At 36.8% G+C, this 14,466-nt stretch overlaps 2 protein-coding genes across 5 annotated transcripts in view; both read right to left on the bottom strand.

Annotated features, from left to right (window-relative positions):
- Window positions 1-446: 446 nt before the first annotated feature.
- LOC127787594 (uncharacterized) lies at window positions 447-1,661 on the bottom strand. Its single transcript, XM_052315658.1, has one exon. It carries the CDS (start codon window positions 1,659-1,661, stop codon window positions 447-449), a length of 1,215 nt encoding a protein of 404 aa, XP_052171618.1.
- A 6,249-nt stretch (window positions 1,662-7,910) lies between these two features.
- LOC127787374 (uncharacterized) overlaps window positions 7,911-14,466 on the bottom strand; it is a 41,832-nt gene continuing 35,276 nt past the window's right edge. Inside the window, exons 3-4 of one of the 4 annotated variants that reach the window (XM_052315389.1) lie at window positions 10,592-10,744; window positions 7,912-8,979 (exon numbers count right to left, since the gene is read on the bottom strand). In XM_052315389.1, the coding sequence (XP_052171349.1) occupies window positions 8,389-8,979; window positions 10,592-10,744 (744 nt within the window). In that variant the 3' untranslated portion in view covers window positions 7,912-8,388. Of the gene's footprint in view, window positions 8,980-10,591; window positions 10,772-14,466 lie in introns of all 4 variants that reach the window. The other 3 variants (XM_052315388.1, XM_052315387.1, XM_052315390.1) reach the window with 3 other exon arrangements.

The raw sequence follows: 14,466 nt of genomic DNA, 5'->3' as shown, positions 1-14,466 counted from the left end.
TGGGATAAGATAGCTCCAATACCAGTACCACACGCATCACACTCAATGACGAATGGTTGTGCAAAGTCAGGGAACTGTAATAGAGGTGGGGAAGTAAGGGCCTGCTTCAGTTGGTAAAAAGTTGTCTTGACTTTTTTGGTCCAATGGAACCCATCCTTGGATGTTAGGCGAGTCAGGGGCACAGCGATACTTCCAAAGCCGCAAACGAATTTTCAGTAATACCTAGCTAGCCCCAAGAATCCTCTAACTTCCTTAACAGTGGTCGGTGTGGGCCAATTTTGGACTGCATCTACCTTTGTTGGATCAACGGTTACGCCTTCAAATGAAATAAGATGCCCCAAATAATTCACTTGGAGAACTCCAAAGCTGCACTTGGATTGCTTGGCGACCAATTGATGACTGGCTAAAATAAACAATACTGATTTCAAGTGTTGTAAATGGTTTCCCTATGTTTTGCTATAGATGAGTATATCATCAAAAAAAACCAATACAAACTTTCTCAAGCAAGGCCAAAATATATCATTCATCAAGCTTTGGAAAGTGAAAGGTGCGTTTGTCAACCCGAAAGGCATGACCACAAATTCATAATGCCCTTCATGGGTCCTAAATGCAGTTTTGTGAATATCTTCTTCCCTTACCCATATTTGATGGTACCCCGATCGAAGGTCAATCTTTGAAAAATATTTGGCCCCAAATAATTCATCTAGCAACTCCTCGATCACTGGTATATGATATTTGTCCTTGATGGTGGCTGCATTTAAAGCTCTATAGTCAACACAAAACTGCCATGTCCCATCATTTTTCTTAACAAGTAATATTGAAGAGGAGAAGGGGCTGGAGCTTGGACGGATGACACTTGACTCTAAAAATTCCTTCACCATGGTTTCAATTTCTACTTTTTGGTAATGGGGATATCGATATGGACGAACACTAATGGGTTCCTGACCTTCTTTGAGTAGAATCCCATGATCATGTGGGCGTCCCGATGGTAGTCTTATTGGTGGAGCGAAGACAGTGGAGAATTCATCGAGGAGACTGCGCAATTCTTTTGGCTGGGCACATAACATGGCTACTGCATTACTGCCTTCAGGTGACACCATCTGTAAAAAATATTCTAGACCCGTGAGTTGAAGCAACTCTTTGGTCTCCAACGGTTGCAAGCCCGACCGACTTACTCCCTGGAACGTATGTTGATGTCCATCATGTTGGAAAGTCATGGTTAGTTGGCGGTAATTTGTTTCTACCGGACCCAATGTCTCCAGCCATTGCACTCCTAAGATAACTGGACAAGCAACCACTGGAAGTATATAAAAATCAGCCCTTATGGGACAACGTTGGACAATCAAGGTAAGACCAAGACTCTTTCCAGTGCATTCAATGTGTTCCCCGTTACTGATCATTACTTTAAAGGACTTGCCACAAATAATTGGTAACCCGAGCTTAGAGGCAGTGGATTGATCAATGAAGTTGTGAGTACTACCACCATCTATAAGAACAGTCACTTCTCGATTTTTCATCTTTCCAATGACCCACAGTGTTTGTGGGTGATTGGTCCCAGACATGGCATGGAGAGATATCTCAGGTAAAGGCTCTATCAATTCAAGTTCAACCTCATTGTTAGTGTCGTTAGGCTCAGACTCAAGGGAACAATCAACAATCATGAAAAACTGTGGGCGTTGACATTTGTGTCCCTGTGTGTACCTCTCGTCACAATAATAACAAAGTCCCTTCTCCCTTCGCTCCTTTTCTTCTTAGCCTGTGATGCTTCGAACGAGAACATGATTAACTTGAGATGGTAGCTTCTGACCAGGGGAAGGACCAAGGAGGCCAGCGGATGTATGGGAGCTGGTTCGTGGGTTGGTAACGGTCTGTATGGAACGGTAATTGCTGTTAACTCTTCTTTGCAAGTTGTTTCTTTCTTCAATTAGTCGTGCCACACCAATAGTGTCCGCAAATGTCCTGGGTTGCTTGACCTTTACATCCAACCTGATATCATCTCGGAGTCCCGCGATAAAGCATCAGATATCAAGTAATTTTTAGGAAGGTTATCCACATGATGAGATAGTTTCTCAAAGGCTTCTTGGTATGATTGCACTGTGGTGGTTTGCTTGAGCCTCGAGAGAGCCTCAGATGGATCTTCGTAATCAGTTGGACCGAACCGGTGTAGCACAACCTAAGTAAATTCGTTCCAGGTTAGAGGTCTTTTGATCTTTGCAAACCACCGATACCACTATAATACTATCCCCTCCAGATGGAATGAGGCCAATTAAACACGTTGAGGATCAGAAATGTCTTTAAACTCAAAGTATTGCTCTGTTTTGTAAATCCATCCTGTGGGGTCATTGCCTCCAAAGGTAGGAAAATTCAATTTGAGATAGGTTTGGGTTCGGTCATGCGAGGTGCTGGAGGAATTTTAGGTTTGCGGTATGTTGGGCTAATGGGCAACATCTCCTACAACGAAAGGATTCTCTTCTGGATGAGGTAGGTGGGTAGAGGAATTGATGCAGAGGGCCTGTAATTCAGTGAGAATAGTTTGGAGGGTGGAGTGTAGTTGATTGTAGTTGTGGCTTAAGGTATCGAAACTCGACTCATGACGGGTGAGGATTTTAGCCACTTTATTGCGGAATTCCGTGTTGCTTTTGCTGCGAGTGTCCATAATCGAAACCGCGCTCTGATACCAATGATGAGAAACAAAAAGGAAAAATAAGAAGGAGATTGGAGAATTTAAACAAAAGCTCAATAATTTATTCCATCTGCTACAATCCATATATAAACTCTATCAAATAGACTGCAACAGAAAATAAGGGACATGACCAACAATACGACCCACCATTGTAATACCCTAAATCTTCATGAAATTGTCATGTAATTTAGATGAGTTTAAAATATCGAAAAGCGACTTGATGGTAAAAATAAATCGTCGAATCGACTACAGAGAATGTCCCGAGGCTGAGATTTTAAAGGAAAATAATGTCATTACTAAGCCTCTCGAGATAGGATTTTTAGTATCAAAATAAATCGAATCGGAGTTTATTTTCGATACAGCTTCAGTTCGGGCTAAAAACTAAATTGTCGTTAGGGAGCGTCTCGGAATTTAGATGTAAAGGATATATTATTGATGAGTGCTCCAAGAATGTCTGGAATAGATTATAGTTATTTTTTTTTAATAATAAAAGATGTTATGATTAAAAAAAAAATCAGATTTGCAGCGTGAGGCATGGTCGCCTGCCGCAAATCGTGGAAAGCAAATTCGGCTATGGGACAGCTGTTCTTCGACAGGACATGGCTGAGCATGGGCCAAGGTCGCGTAAGGGCCAAGCAACGGCCTCTGATTGGTCGAAAAACGGACGAATTTGGCTATAAATAGCCGAGTTTGGTTGAGGGTTTACATTAAAGATTTTACTTCAGATTTCTCACATTTGAGAGCAAATCAAAGGTCGGGGATAAGGGGCTTCTGTTCCCCAGGTTGTGAGAAGCAATTCTGGGAATTTTAAGAGTTTTTGGAGTAGTATAGGGGGTGTTTTCGCATATATATATTTGGCCGCCTATATATATATATATACATATTGCAGAAGTGTTTAAATCAGGTTGTAGAGTGATCGATCGAAGGATCTAATAAGGGGATTTTGGTCGCGAGGCTATGGGAAACTAATTTGGAAGGTTTCATGTCAATCGAAATTCGAATCGAAGGTCAATTTAGTTCACCAAGAGTTTAGTGGCGGGTGACTTGGGCGGGCTGTTTTCGGCCAATTCGAAAGACTTTCGGTGATTTTTTCCGACCAAGATGGGTACCATTGGAATCGACTAAGGGAGAGGAGCAACCTGATGTCGTCACTTCGATTTTCAGGTGTGCCGTCGTCGGAGAAGATGATCGAAGGTAATTTCTGTATTTTTTAAATATTGAAAATATAGAAAATTTGAGAAAAAATAAAATTAAAGGAAATAAAATTCTAGAAAAATATCCAAAAATTCAAGGAAAATGAATAGTTTATTTTGATGAATTTTTATCTTGGAAATTTCTTGAGGAGATAATTATTTGGATTTTTGAAACAAAATGTAAATGGAAAATAAATATGAGGGATTTTTATAAAATTCTGAGAAAATTCCAGAAGGATAATAAATTTATTTTATGAGTTTTGGTGATTTTTCTTGGAGGATATTTTAAGGAAATCAAGGAGAAATAAATTTTCTCAAGGAAAAGTAATTATGGAAATTTGAAAAAATAGGAGAAAATCTGAAAAAATTTCAGAAATTTCCAGAGGCTTATAAATATTATTTTATGAATTCTTATGGAGGAAAAGTTGGAAAAATGCTTGAATAGGTATTTATTTGAAATTATCGAGAGAAAAATATGATGAAATTAGAGGAAAATTATGAGAAAATTGGGAAAATAGATATTTATTTTCCTTTGAATACATATGATGTCTAGGGTATTGTTGAAGCTCAAGGTTGAACTATAGAGCGCCTGGCACGAGAGTTGAGGTTGGGCACGCATTTCGAAGAATCTTGAATTTAGCCTAAGGTGAGTGGTTCTATCATAAAAACTTTTTTGTGGCATGTGAATGGTTTACTGTGAGTTGTTCAATCCAATTCTTGTGCATATTCTTGCTACTTTTGATCACTTTTGATTTATTGTGAGCGGTTGGTTTCGTGCGATGGTTCGTCCAAACGATTATTTACAAATGCATTGAATTCGTATGATAAATTGCATACATTGAAATGTTGATTTTATGTATGCATGTTATGATTTTCGGCATTGGTATGTTATGTGTTGTCCATGTGGGACGTGGGTTGTTAACTTGTGACGTAGCCTTTGAGTGACAGCACTCGGAATGCGTGCCGAGGATTAATGCAATGTGACTCACTTGGGACGGGGCAGAGACGGACTTCACCTTATGGTACTCAAGTGGCGGGGCTGAGAGTGGACACCACCTCAAGTTCCTTTGAGCAATAGCATTAATACCGAGGTGTCGTTGATTTCGGGGATAGTGCTGATGTGATAGTTTTGGGGCTAGGGTTGCTTTGGGTTTTGGAATGCTTTTGAGTATGAGCGTAATGCCTAACAATGATAATGGGGTAATTCCCGAGTTCATATGTAGAGGTTGTCCCTCTTAAGCAGGATTGTGTTTGCCAATGGGTCGATATGGTCGTGTCGCCTTTAGAGAGATTGCATTTTCCCTGATTAAGGCTAAGTGCTATGTGGGTTTCTTTTAGGCTGGGCATGTCAGGATTTGTTGGTTTTATATATGATTTTATATATATTCATGAAAATGTTTTTGAACTCTCACTTAGATGATTCAACATCTAATTTAGACTATGTCCCTGGAATATTCAAACGTTCCAGGTGAAAGCAGTGGCGCCAAGGGAAATGATGTCGTCGAGATGTAGCTGTTATGTTTAGTTTTTGTAGGTTTTTGTCTATGATTACGATGTTCAGAGGTTATGTATTATTTTGATATTCTCATGTGAAACATCGATTTGGTTATTTAACTGTAAAAGGAATTTGTCGGTTATATATCATTGAGGTTTCGATCTTGCCTTCTCTGATGTGATTGATAATACCTGTCTTAGTCTATTAATTTTTAAATTTTGATATGCTGAGAAGGTACAATCGGGATTGTCGGGAAATAATTATGATGAAGGTATGTATATTAAGAGGCTTATGTTGTGTGTATGATGTTGAAAAAAAAAATATATTCCTAAAATCTCGAGGTAATGCGCGTTTTGGAAAAACGGGACGTTACAACCACAAATGAACATGGAATATGGTTGTTATCACTAGCCAACTAAATGCGATAATCAAGGAAATAACATAGAACATGACAATTATCCTAACAGTAATTTATTTAATTGCAACTAGCTTGACAAAGTCCACTGCAAGTAAGTCTATCTTGTGCTGCTTGGCGTGCACATAACAACTTATTTCTCAAATGCACAGATTTAATTTCATATGTTTCAAATTGATTGTTCTTGATGCAAAAAGGTTTCTTGAATTTCGTCTTTAAATGCATTCATCTTTATATGAAAATATTCATGATTAAAATATCTCAAAATTATTTTCATAAAAAAATTGTCTCAATGATTATGAATCTGCTGCAACATTTATTTTTATAAAGAGTATTTCTCTTAATCTACTTTTATGAAAAATAATTTTAATATTGCAAAAATTTCTTTAAACATCCAATTCACACCCCTCGTAGATGATCTTTCGAAACTCAGCCAAATTAGCTTAAGCTCAATACAAAGCTTAGTAGGCACAATTGAGATGAACTAGTAAAATCTTCATTGAAAATCACTAAGTGAATTGAAAGTTATTTTAGCTTGAATTTGGTAAAAACTCATAACATACTAACTAGGTAACCTAATTTGAACCCAAATAAAAAATGAATGAGCTTGGGCTAAGACAAATCAAAAGATAAAGTGTCAAAATGGGTATGATTGAGAACAAGAAAAGTGCTTTTGGTTTACACTTTTAACTATCATATTGAAAATAATCAAACTTGAAAGTTTGTAAACAAATATGTCCTGTAATGTGATAAATAGTTGAAATAGACCATTTTAGACTCAAATTTTGAACAATCGACTTTCATTTTATGGAAGATATCAAAAGATGAAAATAACCCTAAGTTGAACCCAAAAACACAATGATTGATTCATTAAAATTTTCCAAACTTGTAACAAAAAAAAAAAAAAAAGGTGCAAGAAATCAAGTGCATATGTGTGGTGTATGAATATGTATATGTATGGAAACAAATTGGAAAATGATTCTTTGGGTTATATATTCAGGGGGTTTCTTTCCAATTTTGAGACACAAACACAACAAGACAAAGAACAAAATAAAGAGTTGAAAAGAGTTGGAAAATAGTCTAATGAACTAGTTTCTAGAGAAGAAGAAGTGATATAACAACAACAGTAGTGAACGATAGATTTTGATGAAATAGGTGGTTGTGATGTGCCACAAGAGTGTAAAAAGTGGTTTATGGTGGTTTTGGGTGGCAAAGGAAACAATAGTGGTGGCAATTCAACTTGGTTAGAGTTGTTGACCATGAAATGGTGAATGGAGAAAATTGGGGAGGTGGGCACAATTTTTCAAAAATTTAGAACTTTTGAAGGTATTTCTACCCCAACCTTCTAGTTTATTGCACTTTCAACACCTATAAATTATTATATTATGCATTTGACTTTCAATTTTGTTTAAATTGTGCAAATAGCCTACAATCTACATCTTATTATGCATGACTACTTAATTGGCATACATTGCATTGTAGCCTTTAAATTTATGCTTATTGTATTGAAATCTGTTTTAAATAACGTTTATGTGTATAATACCATATCATTACCTTTATGACTTAGTGAATAAACGAGAGGATATATTATTTGTCAATGAGTGATAATGTTTCACCTTAAACTAAATGGTATGGGTTCAATTGATGAATAATAAATTGGTTCTATCTCGATTTGTCATTAATGTATAAATAGTTATTTATATTCGTATGCTTATCATATACATGCTTGAGAAATGATTTGGGAGTCAATACGTGGTTATCATTTAAGTTCAGCATATTTAAAATGTTAAGGAATCTAAGTACCTTAAGAGGAAAGGAAAAAATAACGGAGTAGAAGATAAATTCTCATTACGTTTTATTATTCCTCATGTTTAGATTTATTTTTAATATACTATTCAGTATATCTTAAGCTATTCAAACACAATACATAGGATGCAAAAAAATTTAAGTTTATTGATTTATTAGATGTTTTATTTTTCATTGTTACATCTCGATCAAATTCAATTTAATCTATGTTTCACATAGGATTTTTCATTATTACATGTTGATCAAGTTCAATCTAAACTATATTGGATATGGAACTCTAATTATTCATTCTTAAGGGATTAAACAAGATATTTATGAGATTTTGTGGGTGTACATAGAATTTAAAAAGAACTTTGAATTTCCAAAGCAATTACACACCCAAAATGGCAAGGTGCTATAGTGTACTAAATTAAAAGTTGAGAGACCACTCACAATGAGTGAGAAAGTAATCCCAACAATTAAAAGAATAATTAGAAAAAAAGAAAGAAAGAAAGGCAGGCAATTGACTCTTTGCATGATGCCATCTTTAGAAGTGGCACCCTTTAAATGGTCGACGACACTAACTGAAACAAATCAATAAATTACCTCCACCACCACCCGCCCTTCAGGAAAACTCAAAAACTTTTAACTTCACAAGGCCCTACAATTACATTCATGTACAAGCTGGGAAAATTTCCAAAACAGATAAGAGCAGGCAAGCACACCCCCTTTTTACAAAGGTACTGTATGTCATACATGGCTGGCTGGATGTTAAAGTTGGAGAACGTCTTAAAGAAGCCGAAGCCAGCTGCTTACTCTACTGCCCACGCCAAAAACCAAACCTACAGGCGATCCTCGGGAGCGTAGGATATGTCAGCGCGCCAAGCATAAAGCAATTGAAGCTTAAAAGAGCGACTGCATCGGAGGCAGGTTTGTTCCTAATGGTGGAGAAAAACTGTACCACACTCTTCAGCGACATGCCAACGACCATGAAGAGAGCTACTACAAGAGGCATGCAAGGGTCTTCAGCCTCCCAGATAATCATCCCCACTATCATCGACAGTACTGCACTGAAAAGACTCTGTAGTAGTGCAACCTCCCTCTGCTGGCATAGCCCCAGAGTGACTTCACCCATGTCCATTTGTCTAGGCTCACTGGCTTTCGTTCCAGCTCGAGCTAGCGTGCAATCAACCGACTCAATCTTACTTTTTTTACTGTCCTGCCAAGTATCTTTGTGCATCAGGTCTTGAAGGATAATACCACCCTCATTAAAACTGGATTTCCAGGAAATCCCAAACTTTTCACCAACATCATTGTCTTTCGATGTGTTATCGTGACTTTGGAAGTTGTACAGTCCCTTAACCTGAATCTCCTTCAGCCGAAGATTCTCTTCCTTTGCAACCTGCAACTGTTGGAGTGCACACGAGTAAGTATAACATTCAAGTTCCAGTATCCAGAACAACAAATTAGTACGTAAAAGCTAAGAAATTTAGAATACAGGAGGGATTGCCAAACCAAACCGTATGTTAAATTTGCAGGAACAAGAAATGTACGGTTGAATGAAAAAAGTTAACAACAAAAACGCGAAGTTAGGATTTGAATAACAAAAACTTACTGCATTTTCCATTTTGATTAACTTCAGTTATGCAGTCCCCGATCTAATCATTCATCAATAACAAAATTATGGAAATTTGACCCATATTTAGTGGCATTACTGAATTTATGATGCAACAAGGAATGAGAATCATAGCAAATAAGCGAAACCATGAAATATTTGAAAAGACAAACACTTGATGAAAAATAGTATTATGATGACGCACACAAAAATAAAAGTCCTTATAACTAATCGGACATCCCCTAAGAACTCAAATCCCTATGAAAACTGAAGCTTACCAGAGCACAGGCAAAAAAAACTCCACAACTGACTCAGAAACCTTACCTAGAATCTTTAGGGTACATATAGCAGCCGGTGAGGGAAATAAGACCAAACAAGAATTTGAGGATCACAGGTAAAACCTTTATATTCTAATAACACCTAATCATCATAGCACTTGTTAAGAAATAAGCACCTCATTCCCCCCAACACCCCCCTCCCTTTCTTCTTCTCTCTCTCCCTTGACCAAAAAAAAAAATACAAAATAAACCTCCAAACATAAAGTAAATAGAAAACTACACTGTCCTTTTTAAATATGTATTTAGATGTATTTCCACACATTTTATATTATATAGTTTTGTAACAAGATTCGACTTATTTCACTCTTACCTTCTGAAACAACCCCACTGCAGTAGTTGAAGGTCAAATACGAACTGCAAGTACCTTAATTTTGCAGTTCTTTTTCCAGTCACCGTTAAGTAAAACATGCATCAAGTCTTTAAGGAACTTGTAAAGGAATTTCAATATGAAATACCTAACTAAAGAAATATTCACATCTGTTCCAAAGGCAACGGGCAATAAATATTTGAATTTAAAATGCCCCCATTTCTCAAAGCAACAAAAGCACTTAAAAAAACAATGTCCACAATGGTAGAAATATTTTTGAGAATTACAGGTTGTCTCTGACCCAAGAGAGATAATGGACGTTCTACTATTATCAGCATAGCAACAGAGAACTTCAAAATGATCAGAACTGTGCTACCTGGCTTTGTAACAGTTCAATTTTCACAACGCCTTATCATATTTCTCTTCCATTTCTGCTATCTAACTTGATTTTGCAATTCTTTTTCCAGTCATCATGAAGTAAAAATACATAAAGTCTTTAAGGAACTTGTAAAGGAATCTCAACACGAAGTACCTAATTAAAGAAATATTCACACATCTGCTCCAAAGGCAGCAGGCATTAAATATTTAAATTTAAAATGCCTCCATTTCTCAAAAAGCAACAAAAGCACTTATAAATTAATGCCTACAATGGTGGAAAAATTTTGAGAATTACAGGTTGTCTCTGACCCAAGAGAGATGATAGACGTTCTACTATTATCAGGATAGCATCGGAACTTCAAAATGATCAGAACTCTGCTACCTGGCTTTGTAACAGTTCAATTTTGACAATGGCCTCATCATGTTCGTCTTCCATTTCTGCTAGCATTCCTTCCATCATTCTGCCTTCTTTAATGGCCATCTGCAGACGCCTTTCAAGTTCCTTCCTGTTCCACACATGATTTTCCAACTCAATCTGCAGCTCATGCAGATGCATTAGCAGCTGCACACAAACAATATCATCATATTCGTAATATCCAAAGACAAACAGTATCTTCACACTCATGAATGTCCCAAGACATTGGGCAATGATAAAACCCTAGGGTTTTATTGGGAAAAAAGAAAGGGAGTTTGATGTATAAGGGGTCAATCTCCAAATCAGCCAAAACTTTGAATTGTATTTGATTGCTTGAAAAATAAGCCAAAGGAAATTATATATATATATCTATATATATATATATAGAGAGAGAGAGAGAGAGAGTTCACTTAGGATTTTTATTCTTTAATTAACTAGGATCTCTAATAAAAAAGGGAAACAACCAAGCACCTAATCTAATCCCATCCCTAAATTTAAGGAATCATAATCAAAGATAATCAGGTAATTAAAGATAACTAATCCAATCTCTAAAACTAAGGAACATTATAATCAATTAAGATTTATAATTGTTGGACGAGATTGGGTGTTTAAGTTTAAAAAGGAAAGATAAGGTGGTTGGATAAGATAAAGATTTAAAAGATAAGGAAGCCTAAAAGATAGGATAAAACTCCAAGATTTAAGGGAGAGATTCAAGCTTGAAATTAGAAGATAAAGGCCAACATGTTTTTGAATATTAGTTAATGTTATCTAAATTTGAATTTGTTTCTATTTTCTAGGAGAGAGTAGATATTTTGTCTTGTATAAATATCTCCCTTCGGATTCAATAAATTCTTAAGTAAGCTTTCAAGAATTCAACTTATTTCATGGTATCAGAAACAAGTTTTGGTCACCTAGATCTTGAGGTCTAGGCTGTTTACAAAATCATAGCCGAAACTTTACCAAACCCAACCATAACTAAAGCCTTAGCCACAAGTTCTCCTAATCCTCATTCCCCACCAAATTTTTCTACAAATCCTATTGATAACCATCCTCTATAGATTACTTAACATAAGTTAAATGAGAGTACTTTCAGAGAATGGTTTCAATAGATATTGCTTGTAATCAAAGGAACAGGAAAAACGTGATACTTGACAAGAGCAATTCCTACTCCACCAACCACAACAACCAATTATGGCACCTAGGAAGCAAAAAACTCAACTATTATGGCATGGCTTATCAACTTGATGGAGTCAAGGATCAGTAGAACCTGGCTCTTCTACAAGATAGTGAAGGAGATTTGTGATGCAATTCAAGAAATATACTCAAATTTGAAGAATATCTCTCAATGTTTTGAGATCAAGTCAGCCATTCGTATAATTAGACAAGGTAATCTGAATGTTACAGAATACTATAACATTTTGGTTAAGTTATGGCATGAGATGGATTTATTCTACACTGTTAATTGGGAGTATTCAGTTAATAGCAAAAAATACAATAAAATGTTAGAAAAAGATCGTGTTTTTTTATTTTCTCCATGGTCTTAACTCTGATTTGGATGAAGATTATTGGGTACTAAACCCTTACCTACACAAGAGAAGTGTTTACTAAGGTAAAGAGAGAAGAGATTAGGTATAAGGTGATGCTTACCCAACAGATAGACTCCATTTTAAGTCGTCAAAACTCTGCTCTTGCTACTGGAAGCCACGAAACAGGTGGATACTTTGTCAGGAAATCAAAGGAAGGACAAGCAATGGTGTGACCACCGTAATAGACCCTACCATACACGGGAAACATGCTAGAAGATTCATGGCAAACCAGCAAACTGGAAGCCACGAAACAGGAGGGAAACAACCAAATCAGCCTATGCTGCTGAAGTCTCCACTAAATCTGGGAACAGCTCGAATCTAAACCTATCAGCAGAGCAGGTTCAAACCCTGTACAGGTTGTTAAATCAAGGTATAAACCCCTAAGTCCTACTCCTAAGCCAACAACTTTAATAGCCCTACAAGGTATTCCTCATTACTCACTAGTCTCATGAAAGCTCCCTAAACATGTTTGGATAACAGATAATGGTGCATCAGATCATATGTCAAGTTTGGCTAACTCTATGATGGATTATACATCTTATAACACAACAATTGATATTTCTATGGCTAATGGCATAACCTCTCCTACCTTGGGGTTTGGAATAGTGTGTGTATCAAAACTAAAGTTGAAATATGTTCTACATATACCAGGATTGCAGTGCAATTTACTATTAGTTAGTAAACTTACAAGAGATATGAATTGTAGTGTAACGTTTTTCCCATCCTACTATATATTTCGAGACCAGGCTTTGGGGATGATGATTGGCAGTACTAAGGCTAGAGATGGCCTTTACTATATGACAGAAGATGTTCCAAGTTCTTCAACCAATAAAGCAGTCATTACTGTAATAGCTAATGCCAATGTTTTGTTGTGGCATAAACATCTAGGACACCCTAGTTTTCCATATCTAAAATCCTTGTGTCCTCACCTTTTCATTGATAAAGAAAAATCTTTTAAACGTGAGAAGTGCAATCTTGCAAAACAACCTAGTTCTCATTTTTCTATATAGCCCTATAAACCATGTAAACCCTTTCACTTGATCCATTGTAATATTTGGGATCTTGCTAAACATCCCAATATCTCAGGTTCTCAATGGTTCATAACTTTCATTGATGATCATATTAGAGTTTGTTAGGTCTCTCTTATGAGAGAAAAATTAGAGGTCAGTAACACTTTCAAAAGGTTTCACAAACTCATTTTGAATGTGTTTCAAACTCCTATTCATGTTCTTCGAACTAATAATGGCCGAGAATACTTTCCCCATGATTTCACTGACTATCTCTTTCTGAACATGGCATATTTCATCAAATCTCATGTCTATACACCCCTCAACAAAATGGAGTGGTTGAGATAAAAAACAAACACCTGCTTGATGTGGGTCGAGCTATGATGTTGACTACCTATGTTCCTCATTCCTATTGGGGGAAGTTGTTCTTACAACCACTTATCTAATCGATCGTCTTCCCTCTAAAGCCCTACAATTCAGAACTCCTCTCAACACCCTTCGTGATCTGTGTCCAAATGTCTATCTTCTTACTTCTTTCTCCCAGGGTTTTTTGTTGCATTGTGTATGTTCACAACACCAATCCCTCTCGAACCAAACTTGAACCAAAGGCACTTAAGTGTATCTTTGTTGGGTATTCTCCTTCCCAAAAAGGATACAAGTGCTATTGCGCCGCCTCTTGCAAATTTTTTGTGTCCTCTGATGTCACATTCTATGAGGATCACCCATTTTACCCTCCAACATCTTCTTTAGAGGAGACTAATAAAACAAAGTGGCCTTGGGATCCTCTCATCTCTCTTCCTTTGCTTGATTCTACACTACCAGTACGCTCTCAAGAGGGAGCATCAGCATCAACTCCTGACAACATACTAGTAGCTCTTATGTCTCCTGATACCTCTATGCACCCTCTTGATCCACACTCTCTTGATACCTCTATGCCCGATATCCCTAATCATAAACCAGTCCCTCCACTCACCTTCTAATTCCTGACAGTCCTCTTTTAGTTTATTCCAGACAGCCTAAAGGCCATCAGGAACCTTAGCACAGTCAGCCATCAAATCCAAAGGCTAGTCCATCTGAGGATAATACTACTACAAGGATGGATGATTTGAATGGGGTTGTTCATATAGCGTTATGAAAAGGGGTAAGGTCATGTGTCAAATACCCTATTTCTAATCATCATAATTATACAAAATTGTCTCAATTCAGGGCTTTTGTTGCAAGTATTGACAATATTGAAATTCCCAAAACC

The sequence above is a fragment of the Diospyros lotus genome, chromosome 12, assembly GCF_014633365.1.
Source record: "Diospyros lotus cultivar Yz01 chromosome 12, ASM1463336v1, whole genome shotgun sequence".
Lineage (NCBI taxonomy): Eukaryota > Viridiplantae > Streptophyta > Magnoliopsida > Ericales > Ebenaceae > Diospyros > Diospyros lotus.
The sequence above is the reverse complement of the archived record's forward strand: the minus strand, read 5'-3'. Positions and strand labels throughout refer to the sequence as shown.